Source organism: Mercenaria mercenaria, chromosome 5 (assembly GCF_021730395.1).
Source record: "Mercenaria mercenaria strain notata chromosome 5, MADL_Memer_1, whole genome shotgun sequence".
NCBI classification, from domain to species: domain Eukaryota; kingdom Metazoa; phylum Mollusca; class Bivalvia; order Venerida; family Veneridae; genus Mercenaria; species Mercenaria mercenaria.
The window spans coordinates 46770187-46786778 of NC_069365.1; the positions used below are offsets into that span (position 1 = coordinate 46770187).

The window sequence follows — 16592 nt, forward strand, 5'->3', positions numbered from 1 at the left end:
CTCACTATTACAATGTTTGCTGATTTTCTGAAGGCATCGCAAAAGCTTACTCCCTGATACTATTCAGGACATCAAGGCCATTCGTTCCTACATTGAACTACACAATTAAGGCAGTGGACTCGTAAAGACAATCGGCAAAGTACGTATTCTTTGTATGTGGTTTCGGCATTTTCCGGAATTTTTAAGGACCATTCTGTGCGTGGAGCTACTTCACGTCCGAAGAATGCCGAATTGCCTTACAGGGATACGTAATTATACGAAAATTGCCGAGTGTCATTAAGAGTGCATTACCTTTATATTTAAATGGCTCATGGGGAAATTTCTTGTTTTGAGAAACTTTACCAAGAAAAGAACACAAAATTATGTAATCAAACTATGGTGTTCAAGTAATGATAAGGAAAATGCACTAATATTCAATACAATGTAAATAACATAATAACCACGCTAAGATATAATTTGAAAAAAGGTGTTTATTTTCATGTGCTCAATGAAGACATTGAATTATACAAGTTTTCAAGCATACACATATATCAATGTACAATGATGACTGTTTAAAATCGATATGATAATGATAAAATACAAGTACAAATGAATTTCTTATGAAGTGCCATGTATGTATACCTCTGTGTTTAGGAAAAGAGCAAGATCCCTTTCTTTCTTATGCTGAACAGCCAATCGACATATTATTTCCACAAATGCAAAGAGTATATATCCTTAACAAGTTTTCATTAATATTCTAGATTAAAACGTACACACAAAGCTTTCTAAAAACGGTCTTCTTAAAAATAGATTTTGTTCAGATGAAACAATGATGTTATGGATTTAGAATATTTAGAAAAGCTATGAAAACTAGAGCTGCTTTTGAGAAAAGCGCATGTCTCCCACAACTGCCTAATCATCTAAATAGTCTTCAAATACTGTTTACTCACTACAAATATACCTGTGAAGAGTAAAAAGGCTAGTTTTGGGTAATTCAAGGGCCATAATTCTGAAGTGCCTCGGGCGATTTGGCTAGTTATCGAACTTGGCCTAGGAGTTATGATCAAAAACATTTGGGTCAAGTTGGTGAAGATCGGATGAGAACTGTTCGACTTAGAGCGCGGACAAGAGTAAAAAAGAACGATTTTCGGTAATTCAAGGGCCATAATTCCGAAGTGCCTGGGCCGATTTGCCTAGTTATCAAATCTGCCCAAGGACTTATTTTTGTTCAAGTTTGGTGAAGATCGGATGAGAAATGTTCGACTTAGAGCGCGGACAAGAGTAAAAAGGCTGATTTTCGGTAATTCAAGGGCCATAATTCCTAAGTGCTTCGGTTGATTTGGCTAGTTATAGAACTTGTCCGAGGTCTTATGGTCAAACACATTTTGTTCAAGTTTAGTGAAGATCGGATGAGAAATGTTTGACTTAGAGTGCGGACAGACAGACAGGAGTAAATCAATATGTCTCCCACGCCACTGTGTGGTGGGAGACATAACTATGAATGTATCATTCCAGTGACTTAGCCTAACACATTAACACCCAATTTCATATTTCCATTCCTCAAAGCTGTTTAGTATGTGTATTATACTTAGTTATATTGCTATGCAAAGAGTGATGTAAGAGTCAATGTTCATATATTGTTAAATATGAATTCAAAGTGTTCCAAAACATGTCAGAAGAAAAAATAGTTTTAGTGCTACACAAAGAGTGATGTAAGAGTCAATGGTCATATTTTTGTTAAATATGAATTCAAAGTGTTCCAAAAAAAAAAAAAAAAAAACGTCAGAAGTAAACTGAAACATGTATGCGCCACCGTGCTAATGTTCTGCTGTGGAATCAGGGAGAAGAATTATACATAGCTTATGTGCAATAGTATTATTGGTTATTGTTTAATTACAATTACTGCTTACGTAAACATTCGACAAAACATGACATATTTTGAAAAAGCTTTTCATGCAATAATACCGGATCCCAAACGTGATGCAAAAACGTTATGAGTGTTTTATACAATAAGAGAAATGAAATCGTCACGCACATAAATGTATATAAAATACTTATACAATAACAGTTCTTAAAATGCTAAGTATATAAAATATGTATCTCAATACAATGTACATTCTAGCATACTCAGTGTCGATTTCAAACCTGACAATGGAATAGACTGAAAAAGTATATCAAAATTTCGAAAAGAACAAACAACAACTAAGCACGCAACTAATTTGTCAGATATGTAAGATGAGAAAAATGAGAAATTTCTACATTCACGCTGTCTTACAAAAAAATATACATGATTAGAAGTTTTTTGTGATGATTGTTGCTGACTCAGTATGAAACGTAATGTTATTTACAAATGTAAAAATGACGTATAAAAGAGTACAACCCTGGATAACAAAATATGCTGTCATGGAATGTAAACAAAACATGTACATGTAATCTATGTATGATAAAGAATATGTTCTCGCTTGATAAATTCTCGGAGATAAGTCGGCGCTTATGTTAAGCAAACATAGTCTGTAATGATGATATATAAGGCGAATTTAACACATTGGTGACAATATTTATGCTGCTCCAAACAATAATAGAAGATAATTGTAATATCTACTGGACAAGAAATAATCAGTTATTTTAAGCAAAATAAAATGTGCAGTAAGTAGCACTAAATTTTAAATTTCTTTGTTTTGTCTAAACAAAAGTATGTCACATAATACTGAAGTTGGTCATATTTTGCTACATCCTATCAAATGGTATATTCATTTCCCGACCGTCCTCCAGACATCTCGGTATCACCATATCCTCTTTCCTTGCCGGTGTTTGCACTAGAATATATTACAATAGTTTCATATGTGAACATAGTCCTTCAGCAATGTCATTTTCAGAAGAACATGTGGTATAAGTTAACTAATACATGTATGGTAGTGGCACTTGGTCGAGGTGAGTGATCAGGCAAATACATTTGTTCAATAACAGATGGTTCATGTAGAGTATTAGAAACAAAACATGTGGTACAAGGGTGACATTAAATACATACAGTAAAGACTTACCCTAAACCCTCTTTATTCAAGGGAAATAACCCGTTTATAAAAAGCAAATTTATGAGTGAACACCGTGTGTCAACCTTAATTCTACCCAAAAGGCTATTTTTTCCCTTCCCATCAGTAGCTTAATCAACATATTTCACCTTGTGAGATTCTGTGGGTTATAACTTTTTTCAAACAAATCGTTTGTTTGTTAAAATATTTCACAACTAAAAATGTCACAGTTTCCCCAGGATATTTCTTGGTTTGATCTTTCAAATTTCTTCTTTTCTAATAGCTGATCACTGAGCAATTGAAGTTATACCAAAATCTTAAGTAATTATGCATGCTTATTCCATGCCATGAGGTACAAATCTGCCCAAGCCTGCAATAAAGCTTTAGCGGAATTGTCTTCAATTTTCTCAAATATGTTTTTTCCGAAAATGATCCTTTCATTGTTTTTTTTTTTCAGATTTGTGAACTTTGATGCAGTCAGCTACACGTACATCTGAAATAAGCTAAGGGACACTTGATGTTTGTATTTGTATTCCACTGCCTTCGTACAGTAAATGTGACATATCATACATACAAAACGAATGGCAACATATAGTTACTCATGGTTTAGGTGTGATAATTGATACATACAGTAACACATGAGTCAAGGGTTACATGTGACACATACAGAATTACATGCTTTATGCATGATGTATATTCATTAACACATGGTTCAAGTGTTATACCTGACACATATACAGTAACACGTGGTTCAAGGAAAACATTAGAAACAGTAACATACGATACAAGTGTGACATGAAGGAACACTGGTTTTGTCCATGAACATTATTAGTTTTACTGCCCACTGTTACGTAACTAAAATATTGTTGAAAAACGGCGCTAAACCCAAATCAAACAGATAAACAAACTAATAGCACAGGGTTCATGCGAGACATATCATACATAGAATAGTAAGTTCTCCAATTAAATATGACCTTAAAAACATACAGTTCGGGTATTTTTAATGGTGATTACTATGTGTATTAAACCTTTCTACAGAAACGTTTAATGGTTTGCCAATCTCGTCTAAAATGGCACTTACTTTTCTTAACTGAATGTACATATGATATCTAAACATTTAAGAAAACCAAATTATGCAGAAATATAATTTTGTGAAAAAACAATAAAGCATATCTAGACACATTAAATGTTATTAAGCATGTAGAAAAAATGTCGCACTGTACTTCTTGACTATTCACAACACGATCTCACATCAATTAAAATATTATTTTTGTGTAATGTATGTTATTTTGTTTTTCATTTTAAAATACGTTTTATTCAATCATTTTGTGTAACAAAACCATGTTGTTACAAATTTTGTTCAAGCATGACATTTTCGGTATACAAAACATGGGACATGTGAATCAAACACAGGAGCTTATATACAACATACAAGTACATAAATCATATATAAACAATATTGGCTTACAACAGTAAATAATGGTCTATATAGTGTCGCATAAATTACAAATGGTATGCAACAAATATTTTTTCAAGAATGACGTCTGAGGTATACAAAGGGGCAGTTGAATAAAACATAAGCGGTTACAGACAATATTAATTACAAGTGCTGGATACAACAGGTAGTCAACAGTAATTTGAACACAATATAGACATGATGTTGATTCAAATGTTTTTTGTTCTTTTTCTTTCTCTTGTTCTGGCTAAGACTTGGTCCTCCGCAACTTACACTGCTGTTTTCATAGCCACAGCCTCTTCTCCGGTCTTCGCCTCTCCCGATCTTTTCCATTCTCTAGAAATAAAATGTTATCGTCTTCCGATGTCATACAAAAATGCCACGACAGCAAATTAAATGTATGTATACACAATAGTAAATACAAGCATATGCAGAAAAGGAAAAGTCTAGCATCTAAAAGCAAGCAAATCAACATCATGCCTACTATATGACTATGATATGTATTTCTACATAATTTGTATGTGTAAAACGTAACTGATCTGGAGATCATGGAGGGTCAATGGAGTAATGAAACATATACTTATAAAATCTGGAGTTTATTCATTCTAAATAGAGTTAAGTATTATACAAAATGTCTTGCATACCAAACTAATGAAAATTATTATGAAAATTATTTTTAAAATGATTTTTTTTTCAAAGCAGGTACAGCATAATTGGTTACACAGAACAACCAAGTCCAGATTTTATAAAAATTGATAAATCTACTTATATGAAATTTATAATTTACAAAGTAACAAAGATTAAATATATGGATATTATTTGTAACGTGAAGGCATAAATAAGCCGTGCCATGAGAAAACCAACATAGTGGGTTTGCGACCAGCATGGATCCAGACCAGCCTGCGCACCCGCGCAGTCTGGTCAGGATCCATGCTATTCGCTTACAGTTTCTCTAATTGCAATAGGCTTTGAAAGCGAACAGCATGGATCCTGACCAGACTGCGCAGATGCGCAGGCTGGTCTGGATCCATGCTGGTCGCAAACCCACTATGTTGGTTTTCTCATGGCGCGGCTCATTAATGATATTTATACATGTTACAGTAACAGCTGTGTTTTGTATCGCAAAATTGGCAATGTTATCGGGTACATGTAAGCCTGTTATACTTTTCTTCTAAATCGACCCACTTTAGTTTCCTTTTAAACGAAGTGACCATAGCCATGAATGTCCCTTTAAACAAATATAGATAGGGATAGGTTTTAAGAACGACTTTGGCTACATAAGAATATTTATAATATTATTTCCAGCTTAAATTGGTTATAGTAGTAGCAAAGACTGTTCTTGACCTAAACATCTCGTCTTCATTTCTTATGAATAAAATGATAACATTTTTAATATGATGTTCTATGAAATATTGAAAAAATATTGATGGACTTTAATTTAAATGTTTACTATTTCTGGGTATAGAAGATAGTATATCATTCCTCTCGATATAAATGCAAAATGTATTCTAACATCTACAAGTATATATTTTCAAGTATACTTGTTTTCCGTGATGTCATAGCAACTGGTATGCAGACTTTAGACCCCGTTCTCTCTATATAAGCCAAACTGTTTCTTTTCTAGCGTATGATACAAGCTAACAGTTATAAAAAGGTTTCATCTTGAATTTTAATTTACTCTAGTAAATTATATAGTTCCTGTACTCTCACTATTTAAGCCAAACTGTTTCTTTTCTAGCTTATGATACTACCTAACAGTTACAATTATAATGTTTTATCTTGAATTACAGTTTACTCTAACAAATTAGATATTCATATAACGTGTTTTATCCACCGTGTAAAGTTTGATACATAATAAAAGCCGAACTAATTTTTGCCGTTTTGTCAAATAAAAGGATGTCATAACCTAATTTTCCAGTTTAAATAAACACACAAAGTACAGTTGATGCCACACATTTTGAAAAGTTAAAATGTTTAAATCATGCAGTGTCAAGCAACCTCATGTAGGTAATCATGGTATAATCATTTGTACCAAATAAAACAAAAATCTGATTAAAACACTGTTTCTTTTCACAGGGTATCTGCATAATTTAAAACAAGAAAGGGTCATTTTCCAGTGCTAGTAACAAATTCAGTCAAGGAGATTTGATGCAGCAAAATCTACACTCCAGAAACGGAAAACAATTTATGTTCAGTCAAACAGTCTGTATAAATATAACGACCCTTACCTGTTTTCTAGAATATTTGACACTTATACTGAATGTTGAAATATATTTGAAAATAAAACATTTAAGTATAGTTATGTTGACTAGAGATGTACTGAGTACTCATGGCGTCTTCTTTTGCAAGACGTGCTCGTCGGCGAAATTTTCATCATCATTAAACATGTTAAATTGAACAGTGACGCTGACAATCATCGATATACCGACGCTTTTCCTTCGGCTAACTTTCACTGCCAAATTTCGCACAAACGCTATACATTTCTATTCAAATATAGTAAGGACTGGTTAAGAAATAATTGTGATAGATTGTAAATAAAGTGAAATAAGGCCCTTTGATTAATGAAGGGCTGAAAATCTGGCTTTAGTGAGAACTTACAGACTTACACTTTTTTTGCGGTGAAATAACAATGAACAGATAAAAATGAAGGTGCTAGATGGTTAGCATATTGAAATATGACATAAATGTTTCATAAATCATGGCATTTAACTACTGACGTAGGTAAGTGTCGATTATATCTAGAACAGAACCAGAACATGGTCCTAAAAATATACATATTCCTCGTAACTATAATTGTGAAGAAATGAGGGTTCAAAAGGGTAAAAGATGGCACTATTTGACAGATCATTCTTTACCTTATATTCCTCTCTAGTCTATGGTACAACTTGAGTGATATTTTAGAAGTATACACGTTCTGTGCGAATATCATTAGATTGATAAAAAATAAAGGTATAAAAATGTAAATATTCGTAGTGAAATTTGACATTTTTGAAATTTCAAGGGTATCAAACTGTGGGCCTACTTGTCCATTTTAACGCAAAACTTTCCTAATTGGGAGTTTAACCTCCTATAGATTCTGTCTAAATACAATAACAATCAATGTAGAAATGAAGGAAACAGGATATAAACATGGTTCAATGTGGCAAATCTGGTAAAACAAAGGATTTTGACTGACTGAGATCGTATCGCCATAATCATTGTGTTCAAGTTTGATTGGTGTTTTCTTTAGACGTGTAAATGCAACAAAAACCGATTGTGGACGGAGGACGAGTGACAGACGGACGACTGGATGACTTACATCTAACAATTTCAAAAGTTAAGCGTTAGTACTTCATGAGTTAAACAGTTTGAACACAAAGCTCTAAAATGACGAAGTAAATGTTAAAAATATAAATTATATAATTTCTTACATTACTATTGTCTTTTAATAAAGATGATACTTAAATAGTAATTATACCTGAAAACAACTGTTATGAATAAATTAAAAGTATATCAAATGTACCCATTACACATCAATGTACACCTTATGCCTTACTACTCATTTCAAGGAAATGCATACTTAAACATTACATATCGAACATCCATAGTAAATCTTAGTCAGAATGCAAGTTGCCCTTTCATAATATCTGCAAACTAATCTAACGCTAGATTCGTGCAATATGTTTTGAAAATAATGTGGATAATACAATTATTTCTTTGACATATTTTTCAAAAAAAAATGTCTTACAATGTTCATGTACTTCAGCAATGTAACAGAAAGATAGAAAGTACGATGAAAAAGACCATATAAATCATAAATGCTTACGCTTACAAATATTTTGCACTATCCTAGTCGACTTGTTGTATTCAATAATTATCAAACTTGAAAACAAATCGAAATTTGGGAGACGAAGTAATGAAAGAGTAAGGGTTATAATCTATACCATTTTACACTAATAAGTATAAGTAAAATAAGCATTCATAACATTTTAAAGACTTTACTGTATATACTCTTTATTATAATGTTTTAGTTTATCATTGATATTCTAAGTGAATCAAATATCATAAAAATTGTAACGAAAGGGGATTTTACTAGTTTTATTTCATTTTACTTTGTAAATAACACGTAATTTATATGAGCTACTGATGTTAAAAAGGTAACTGTTTCGCAAACAACACAATAAAGACTTACTTTCTCCTCCGCTTCCTTATACATACTATGGCTGTGACAATAGCAATAGCCACTACAACTACTGCAGCCACTGTGACGCCCACTATCAACCCTATAGCAGCTGATTCCGTCTGAACTGAAGGTAGATTTTAGTTTGAAAAATATATAATCGGTTTGCTTATTCCACAGATGATAAAAAATTAGCATAAAGTAAATGACTAGTCAACAGATGAGAAACAAATTAGCATAGAGTAAATGATTAGTCCACAGATGAGAAACAAATTAGCATAAAGTAAATGATAGTCCACAGATGAGAAACAAACTAGCATAAAGTAAATAATTAGTTCACAGACGAGAAATAAATTAGCATAAAGTAAATGAGTGTGTAAAATTTGAAAAACTCTATTTGAGGTTACCGTGTAATTCAAGTTACATGTATATTATTATGTAGGAGTTACTGCTAAAATGTATAATGCTGTAAAATCGCTGTACAACAATATTTCGTCATGTGTTAGAATAAATGGTTTTCATGCTGACTGGTTTAATGTAAAAAATGGTCTGCGTCAGGGATATCACCAATGTTGTTCAACTTTAGAAATTATAACTGATTTAGCAACTGCGATGAAAGCTCTAAATCTTGGAGCAGATATTGGTAATAAGGAAAAGTGTGTATTTTACTTTATGCAGACGACATAGTGTTGTTAGCAGATACTGAGAATGATTTGCATCATATGTTAGATACGTTATTTGACTGGTCAAATGAAAGTCATATTATGATTAATCCACCCAAGAGTAATGTTTTGCATTTGAGACCAAAATTGTTAGAAGGACAGTTCAATTTTTGCTATGGCCCAGATAATTTTCTTTAACTGAGAAGTACACTGTCTTAAGTTTGTTACTCTCTTAACACTTAGATTACTCTGTAACTGCAAAGGTAGTTGTCCAGTCTCTAGTCGTGCATTAGGCTTATTGATCGCAATGTTTAAGGCGCTTGGTGGAATGCCGTTTAATGTATTCAGCAAGCTCTTTGATTCTTTAGTGTGGTCTATGGTTTCATATGCGGCGGCAGTTTGGGGAATTAAACCCTCCATTTGTATTGACCCCATACAGCAAAGAGCAATATGAACATCACGCTATGCGCCAAATGCTGCAATGATAGGAGATATGGGATGGAACCAACTTTCAATCGACAGTTGTACTGTGTTTCTAACTTTTGGTCGACTCTGTAAAATGTCAAATACCAGACTTACACATAGAATATTTAGATATGCTAACAGTTTTAGTGGTAACAGGTGTAGGAATTGGTGTTATCAGACAAAGCATTTGTTTATTAGTATAGATTGTCAGAAATTCTGTAATGGTAATATTGCAGTTTCAAAACGCTTTATGTTAGATAAAGTTCAAAGGAGTGGTATTAGTAAGTTTGTTGATAATTAGAGGAACTACATCTCTTCTTGGCATGGAAGAAGCAGATCAAGTGGGAATAAACTTCGAACATAAAAACTGTTAAAAACAAATTTTGAGACCGAAGCTTATTGTAAAATAATCATGCCCCGAACACATAGGTCTGCTTTCGCCAGGTTCAGAAGTGGTGCAGCTCCTCTGAGAATTGAAATTGGAAGATATGAACGCCTTCCTGTTGATTAACGAAAATGTCCGTTCTGTGGCACATACGTGGAAACAGAATTCCACGCAGTTATGGAATGTCCGCTATATAGGGATATCCGGACAGAGCTTTTTGAAAATATTGAATCTAGAAATGATGTTTTTTGCCAAATGACTAATGACGAAACATTTGTGTTTCTGTTTTCTGATCTGAGCAGTATAAGGAACATAACCAAAGCCTGTTATGATATTCTTAAACAAAGAAATCAATGCTTATATGTTTAAAGGCTTAGGTACACATATACTAAACATGTATATAAATGTGAGTTTTATAAATAAACTTTAGGCCATGATAATTTTTTAAAAAAATCAATTATTATCACGTATATTTGTAGTTTGAATTGAAATGTAAATAGAACAAAAAGTTTTACATAATATGTGTTTTAGGTCATGATTGATAAATATTCACACTCTTTAATAAAGTATAGAGAGTATAGAGAATGAATATAATGTGTTGTGTATAAGGCTAAGAAAACAACAATTGATATAAGAAGTTAGTGATGAAGGAATATAAAAACATGTATGACTATTATAGTAAAGAGCTAGGAAGTTATTTTATTGTACCAATTGATATGTTTACTAGTAATAGTACAGAATGGATCAGTAACAAATGTTTGGTATAAAATATCTATCAATCTTCATTTTAGCAAGCAGCAGTTGAAACAATTAAGTATATGAATAAGTTAAGTGGATTCGTCCTTTGTGGATTGCGCCCGTAGTGGATCACTCGGAACTTTGGTGTGTGATATGTGGTGTTTGGGCAGGGTGTGCGGATGTGACTGTCACAGACTGTAACATAATACAGAATGTGACAGTTTCATTGGCGTTCCCTGGTATTTAGGCCTCGGGGTACTCACCTGGTGGTTGGGGTGGATTGCTATGGGTGTACTCCGCGGGAAAATTATGCTCTGTTGACTACACATTGCATTCCGTCTCTTTGGGGCTTGTGCATAATCAATCCTATACCAAAATCTTCAGCTAACGATCCGAGAAACCCGTTATCGTACAGAGGTATTTCACGGGCTAACTCGATGTACAAACTTTATTGCAATATATTAAACACTAGGCTTAGTAAATGGGCAGAGGATAACTTTAAAATTGTAGATGAACAGAATGGATTCAGAAAAAGGCGTAGCACAATAGATCAATTGTCTACGTTGACTAGCATAATAGAAACAAGGAAAAGGGTAGAGAATCGACTTTTTGTGCGTTTACTGATTTTATAAAAGCATATGATTTAATAAATAGAACCAAACTTTGGGAACGTCATCAGAATATAGGAGTAACTGGTAAATTATTTTTAGCAGGGATGTGTGTTATCTCCACTTTTGTTTAATTTATATGTCAATGATTTGGCTTTATTTCTCCAGTCGTTAAATGTTGGTATTAAAGTTGATTATGACGTGGTATGTATATTATTGTATTTTGATGATATTGTTTTAATAGCAGACAAACAAGAAGATTTACAATTTTTATTGGACCAGTTAAGATTATTGGTGTGGTAGAAACAACATGAAAATCAATCTTATTAAAAGCAAAATTGTCCATGTTAGACCTAATTCTATTACTAGAGTTGACATTGTCTTCAAGTGTGGTGATTTTACCTTAGATATTGTCGACAGATATACCTATCTTGGCCTTGTTTTGCATGAACACCTTGGCTATAATGTTACTGCTAAAGTTGTAGCCCAGAGTGCAAGTCGAGCCCTTGGACTTTTGATAGCGAAATGCAAAGCAATAGGTGGTTTTACATATGATGTATATACGAAATTATACAACTCATTGGTTTGGCCTGTTATTGACTATGGATCAGCTATTTGGGGCCTGAAATCTTTCTCATGTATTAATGCTATATATAATAGAGCCATGCGTTTCTTCCTTGGCGTGGGGAAATATACACCAAATGCAGCAGTTGTTGGTGAAATGGGATGGGATCCTCCAATAGTCCGACAATGGAAGACTATATGTAACTTGTGGTGCCGTATGTCTTCTTTTCCATTCCGTAGAATAAATAGACGTGTTGCACTCTGGGCTCAGTCTAAAGCTAGTTCTAGATGTAGAAATTGGTCCTATACTGTAATGAATAGGCTTACTAGTTTGAATTGTCACGTATACAGTACTATCAACCAACATATAGGTAAAACATGTTATTTGATATAGTAAAGCCCAAGTTAATGGACGAATTCATTAACGAGTAGAAATTATCTATTAACAGAGTAAATGGTATAGGTAATGTAGGCCGTAATAAATTACGCACACATTCTCTGTTTAAATGAAATTTTGATGTTGAACAATATTGTAAAATGATATTACCCCACCAACATCGGTCAGCTTTCAGTAAATTTCGGTGTGGAGTGGCACCGTTAAGAATTGAAACTGGTCGATATGAAAATCTTAGTGTTATAGACAGAAAGTGCACTTTTTGCAATGCTATAGAAGCTGAATGTCATGTCTTGTTTAACTGTCATATATACGGAGAATATAGGCAAGAACTTTACATGAAAGCAGAGCATGTATGTCCTGCTTTCTCAAACATGACCGATATTGACAAACTGGTTTATTTATTTTCAAACCCACAATTGATAAGGATTACTGCCAAAACCTGTTTTAATATTTTACGTAAGCGATCTCTTATAATGTGTAAATAATGTCCCTGTATTTCTTAGTTAAATAATTGTGTATTTATATAGTACATATAGATGTTGTTAATCAGGCCCTCTTTAATTTGATTAAATAGGATATCGATTTCTTAAAAACATTTTTGAATCCGTACGCGTCAGCGTCTTTTTTGTATCTCAGTGTTTTAAATAACAACTGCATTTTAAGTGATTTTAATGCCGATTAGCAGCATCTATGTGTTTTTTAACATATGTATATGTGTTTGAATAGCAGGTCTTAAGTGTATTAAATAGTAGTCTCTTATAATTCTATTTTAGAATGGTCATATACATGTATTTGTACAATTAATATGTAAATGTGATATATGTACATATGTATATGAATGAGACTTGAATAAACAATAAAACATTGCATTAGGATATTTGACTCAAGTCGTAATAAGTGAACTATAATGTTATGATCTGATATGTGACAGAGCAATAAAGTCATATTTATAAAAAAAATTAGAGAAACAGTTTCATAACATTAGATTAGTATTAAAGAGTTTGTGGAATATACAATCTCGTATAATTGACTTTGAATGACCATTTACATGTTTTACTGTATATACATACCTACATGTCTGTGCATTTTATATGTTTGTAAATGGCGATACTTTAAATATTAAATAATACTGCAAAATAAAGTGTAAACTTTAAAATGATTTCCGTACGCAATTAAACATTTTTATTTCTAGAATTACAAATTGTGATATTCAGAATCATATTTAAGGCTGGATGTGTAAACGATTTCTATATCTTGAAGTTTTAAGACAATGATTTGTCATAAACATATTTTGTCTTGTTTTTAGGAGTTACAAATTTGCCTAAACAAGTGTTTTCATCAAAATAAAACTTTTATCATTTCTGAGTTCATGAGAATACTCTCAATTAATGAATACTTAAATTCGGTTGTTAAACTGTAGGGCTTTGAGGTAATGCCCGTTCCTGTGAAGTTTTTGTTATTGGGGTCCTATATTTTTTCGGTGTTTGCATTCGTATTTTCCATGACGATGCCACAGTCAAATAAGGCCAATGTAAAGCATTCATATACGCTATTACTGGTAAATTAAATAACTTCGGCGGTTTACGTGACATCATGGATTATGCCTCTGTTACTATTTCAGACTTTACGATTTATACGACATTTTACTATGACACATAAACCACTTACCATCACATGTTGCTGTGACGGCCGGGGACCATTCTTGCGTCACATTAGATGTTTCCACGCATGTATACGACCTGGTACCAGACAGAGAACCAGTCCTGCACTCTGTTATGGTCGTAGTTGTACCTATCGTGTAGCCGTAATTGCTCTTCTTGGATCGAGGGACGTTCAATAAACCACAAGATCGCACTGCAAGTAATATCATTTGAACTTGTTTATGTGTAAAAAAGCTTACAGCTTTCGTCTGAAGATTAAACATAAAAACACTCAACACTGTCACAAATAAATAGCCAAGCATGTATATGGTCCAGATGCCAAAAGATCCTGTTTTGAATCTTTTGATACCTGGTCTGAATTTGCTTTCCTCATGTAACAGATCATAGAAAATATCGTGCATCAAAATAAAAAGTAAACATTAAAAAAAAATCAAAGACCTTTGAGTCAAAAACGGGTTACATTTCTCTGAAGAATCTGTTTACATACAGAGCAATAAGAAGTAGGACATGGATATTTGTATGATGGCATTTTGAAGTTTCCGTCCATGTTTTAGGCATTTTCCTGCTATAATTCGTTAAACAAGATTCTTAGATGTATCTATCTGACCATTTTATATGTCGAACTTTTGAATAAATAGCAAAGTGAATGAAAAATAAAACAGACGTAGCTTGGAAGCTATTACGAATGTTTTGTAGCATGAGTTCTCATGAAATTCATTCAGTTTTGACTGAATATTCCTCTTCACAAACATGAAAAAGGAACTTGAAATTAGAAGGTCATTTTTTTTAAATGAAAAAATAAAAAGTGCATCACCTGGCATTTAATATTGATGTCAGAGGCATGGTGTTATAAACAAAAAAAAATAACGAAACGACAATTACTCCATGAACAATCAACCAACAAGAACATGCTGAAGGCATGCACTAAATTACTCCTGTGAAGTTTCATCGAAATCTCCACAAGAGTTATTAAGTCCAGACGAGAATTTCTTTGTAGACTCATGTATAAAACCAAAGGACCATAAACGGCAAAACTCGTAAAATATACATCCCTATGAACTGTCATTCACATCAGATCAAGGGTATTGGAAATGTAGCCTGGAGCGAAACGTGCAGACGATATGCTACCCATAACTCCTATAAATATGCTGTGAAGGTTTGTTAAAATCCGATCAACAATTTAGGTGGAGATGCAAGGGCAATATTTCATGAGTACCAGGCTGAATCTTTATATTAACATTATGTATAAAAACCAAAGGGCCATAACTCAGTGAAAAACACATTTATCCATGACACCCATACAATATGCAAAACCAAGTATGGTACAGATTATTTCTATGAAGTTCATTTCCCATTAACAGTATAGGAAAAAATATCATTCATTTCGCTTACAGTATACCTGAAGAAAGTGGTACAAATACATTAAAGGGACAATAACTCTTGAATAAATAATCGGAGAAGAACATGTCAATGATATGCCCAACTACCGTCAGGGGAGACTAACTCTGTGCGCGTCGTCAAAACAATCTCACAGTAGTTATTATTCGTCAACTGAAAATTAGAGGCTAAACTTGGGAATGCGTGAAGCGCTCACAGCAATCGTGAGGTTTCCGAAACAGATAAGAAACCATTGTTATTGAATACATAAAGGAGTAGTGTTTACGGAGGAACTAAGCCTCTCCAACTATGTCAATCATTTTACCTGGTTGAAGATTGGCGCTCAGTGCGGCATATCTTACAGCAGCGTCTCTTGTAGCACGTGCAATATCTCGTGAGCCAGTATACCTTTTGTATAAATGTCAAAATAATATGCATGAGCAAAACACAGAAGATTTAAATACATATCATAATTAAATGTAGCATATCTGTAAGTGGAAGAAAGGTCAATGTTTGTACTATACCGCCGTCTAAAATGATAATAGGTTAGGTGGGAGGCTTTCATCAACGTTAAAAGCCGGGAAGCGACCATTATAATAGTATTAATTTTATGACTAAAATTTGCGGATATAATGTTAAAACATAAGAAACAAACAAACAATCTTATTACTGAATATAAGAAATTTAAGAATTCCTTTAAATCGAGGAAAATATGCAACCAGAAACGTTTGTAAGAACTTAAACGTAAGAACTTAACTAATTCCCGTTTTTCAAGAGATAATTAGGTCACATTTTCTATTTTTAGACAAAGCTTTCTAACCTGTCATCAAATATACATTCTTTGGAACTTCCTCCCTGTATGCCACATAAAGAAGTATACCCTTTATCATGATCAGGCATTTCTGTTGGGAATAGTTCAATCTTGCCTTGAAATGCGTATTTGGCAGGCAGTATGTCACTGAACAAACTGCTGGTATCATTTACCGCCCCTGAAAATATAGAATTGTAAAGCATATGTCCTAAATGACCAATTTCTAACTATATGGAGTCCCAGGAACATTTCCCTAGAATACAATTCAATAATTTCTATATTACGCTTGCAAAAACTAGAA

The 16592-nt window shown here is 33.2% G+C and overlaps 1 protein-coding gene across 2 annotated transcripts in view; it reads right to left on the bottom strand.

Moving 5' to 3' along the window:
• Nucleotides 1-459: 459 nt before the first annotated feature.
• Nucleotides 460-16592, bottom strand: part of LOC123557163 (sushi domain-containing protein 2-like) — a 41847-nt gene continuing 25714 nt past the window's right edge. The window contains exons 16-21 of one of the 2 annotated variants that reach the window (XM_053543411.1): nucleotides 16301-16469; nucleotides 15806-15888; nucleotides 14111-14296; nucleotides 8636-8750; nucleotides 4738-4800; nucleotides 460-2795 (exon numbers count right to left, since the gene is read on the bottom strand). In XM_053543411.1, the coding sequence (XP_053399386.1) occupies nucleotides 2717-2795; nucleotides 4738-4800; nucleotides 8636-8750; nucleotides 14111-14296; nucleotides 15806-15888; nucleotides 16301-16469 (695 nt within the window). In that variant the 3' untranslated portion in view covers nucleotides 460-2716. The remainder of the gene's footprint in view (nucleotides 2796-4737; nucleotides 4801-8635; nucleotides 8751-14110; nucleotides 14297-15805; nucleotides 15889-16300; nucleotides 16470-16592) is intronic. The other variant, XM_053543412.1, reaches the window with a different exon arrangement.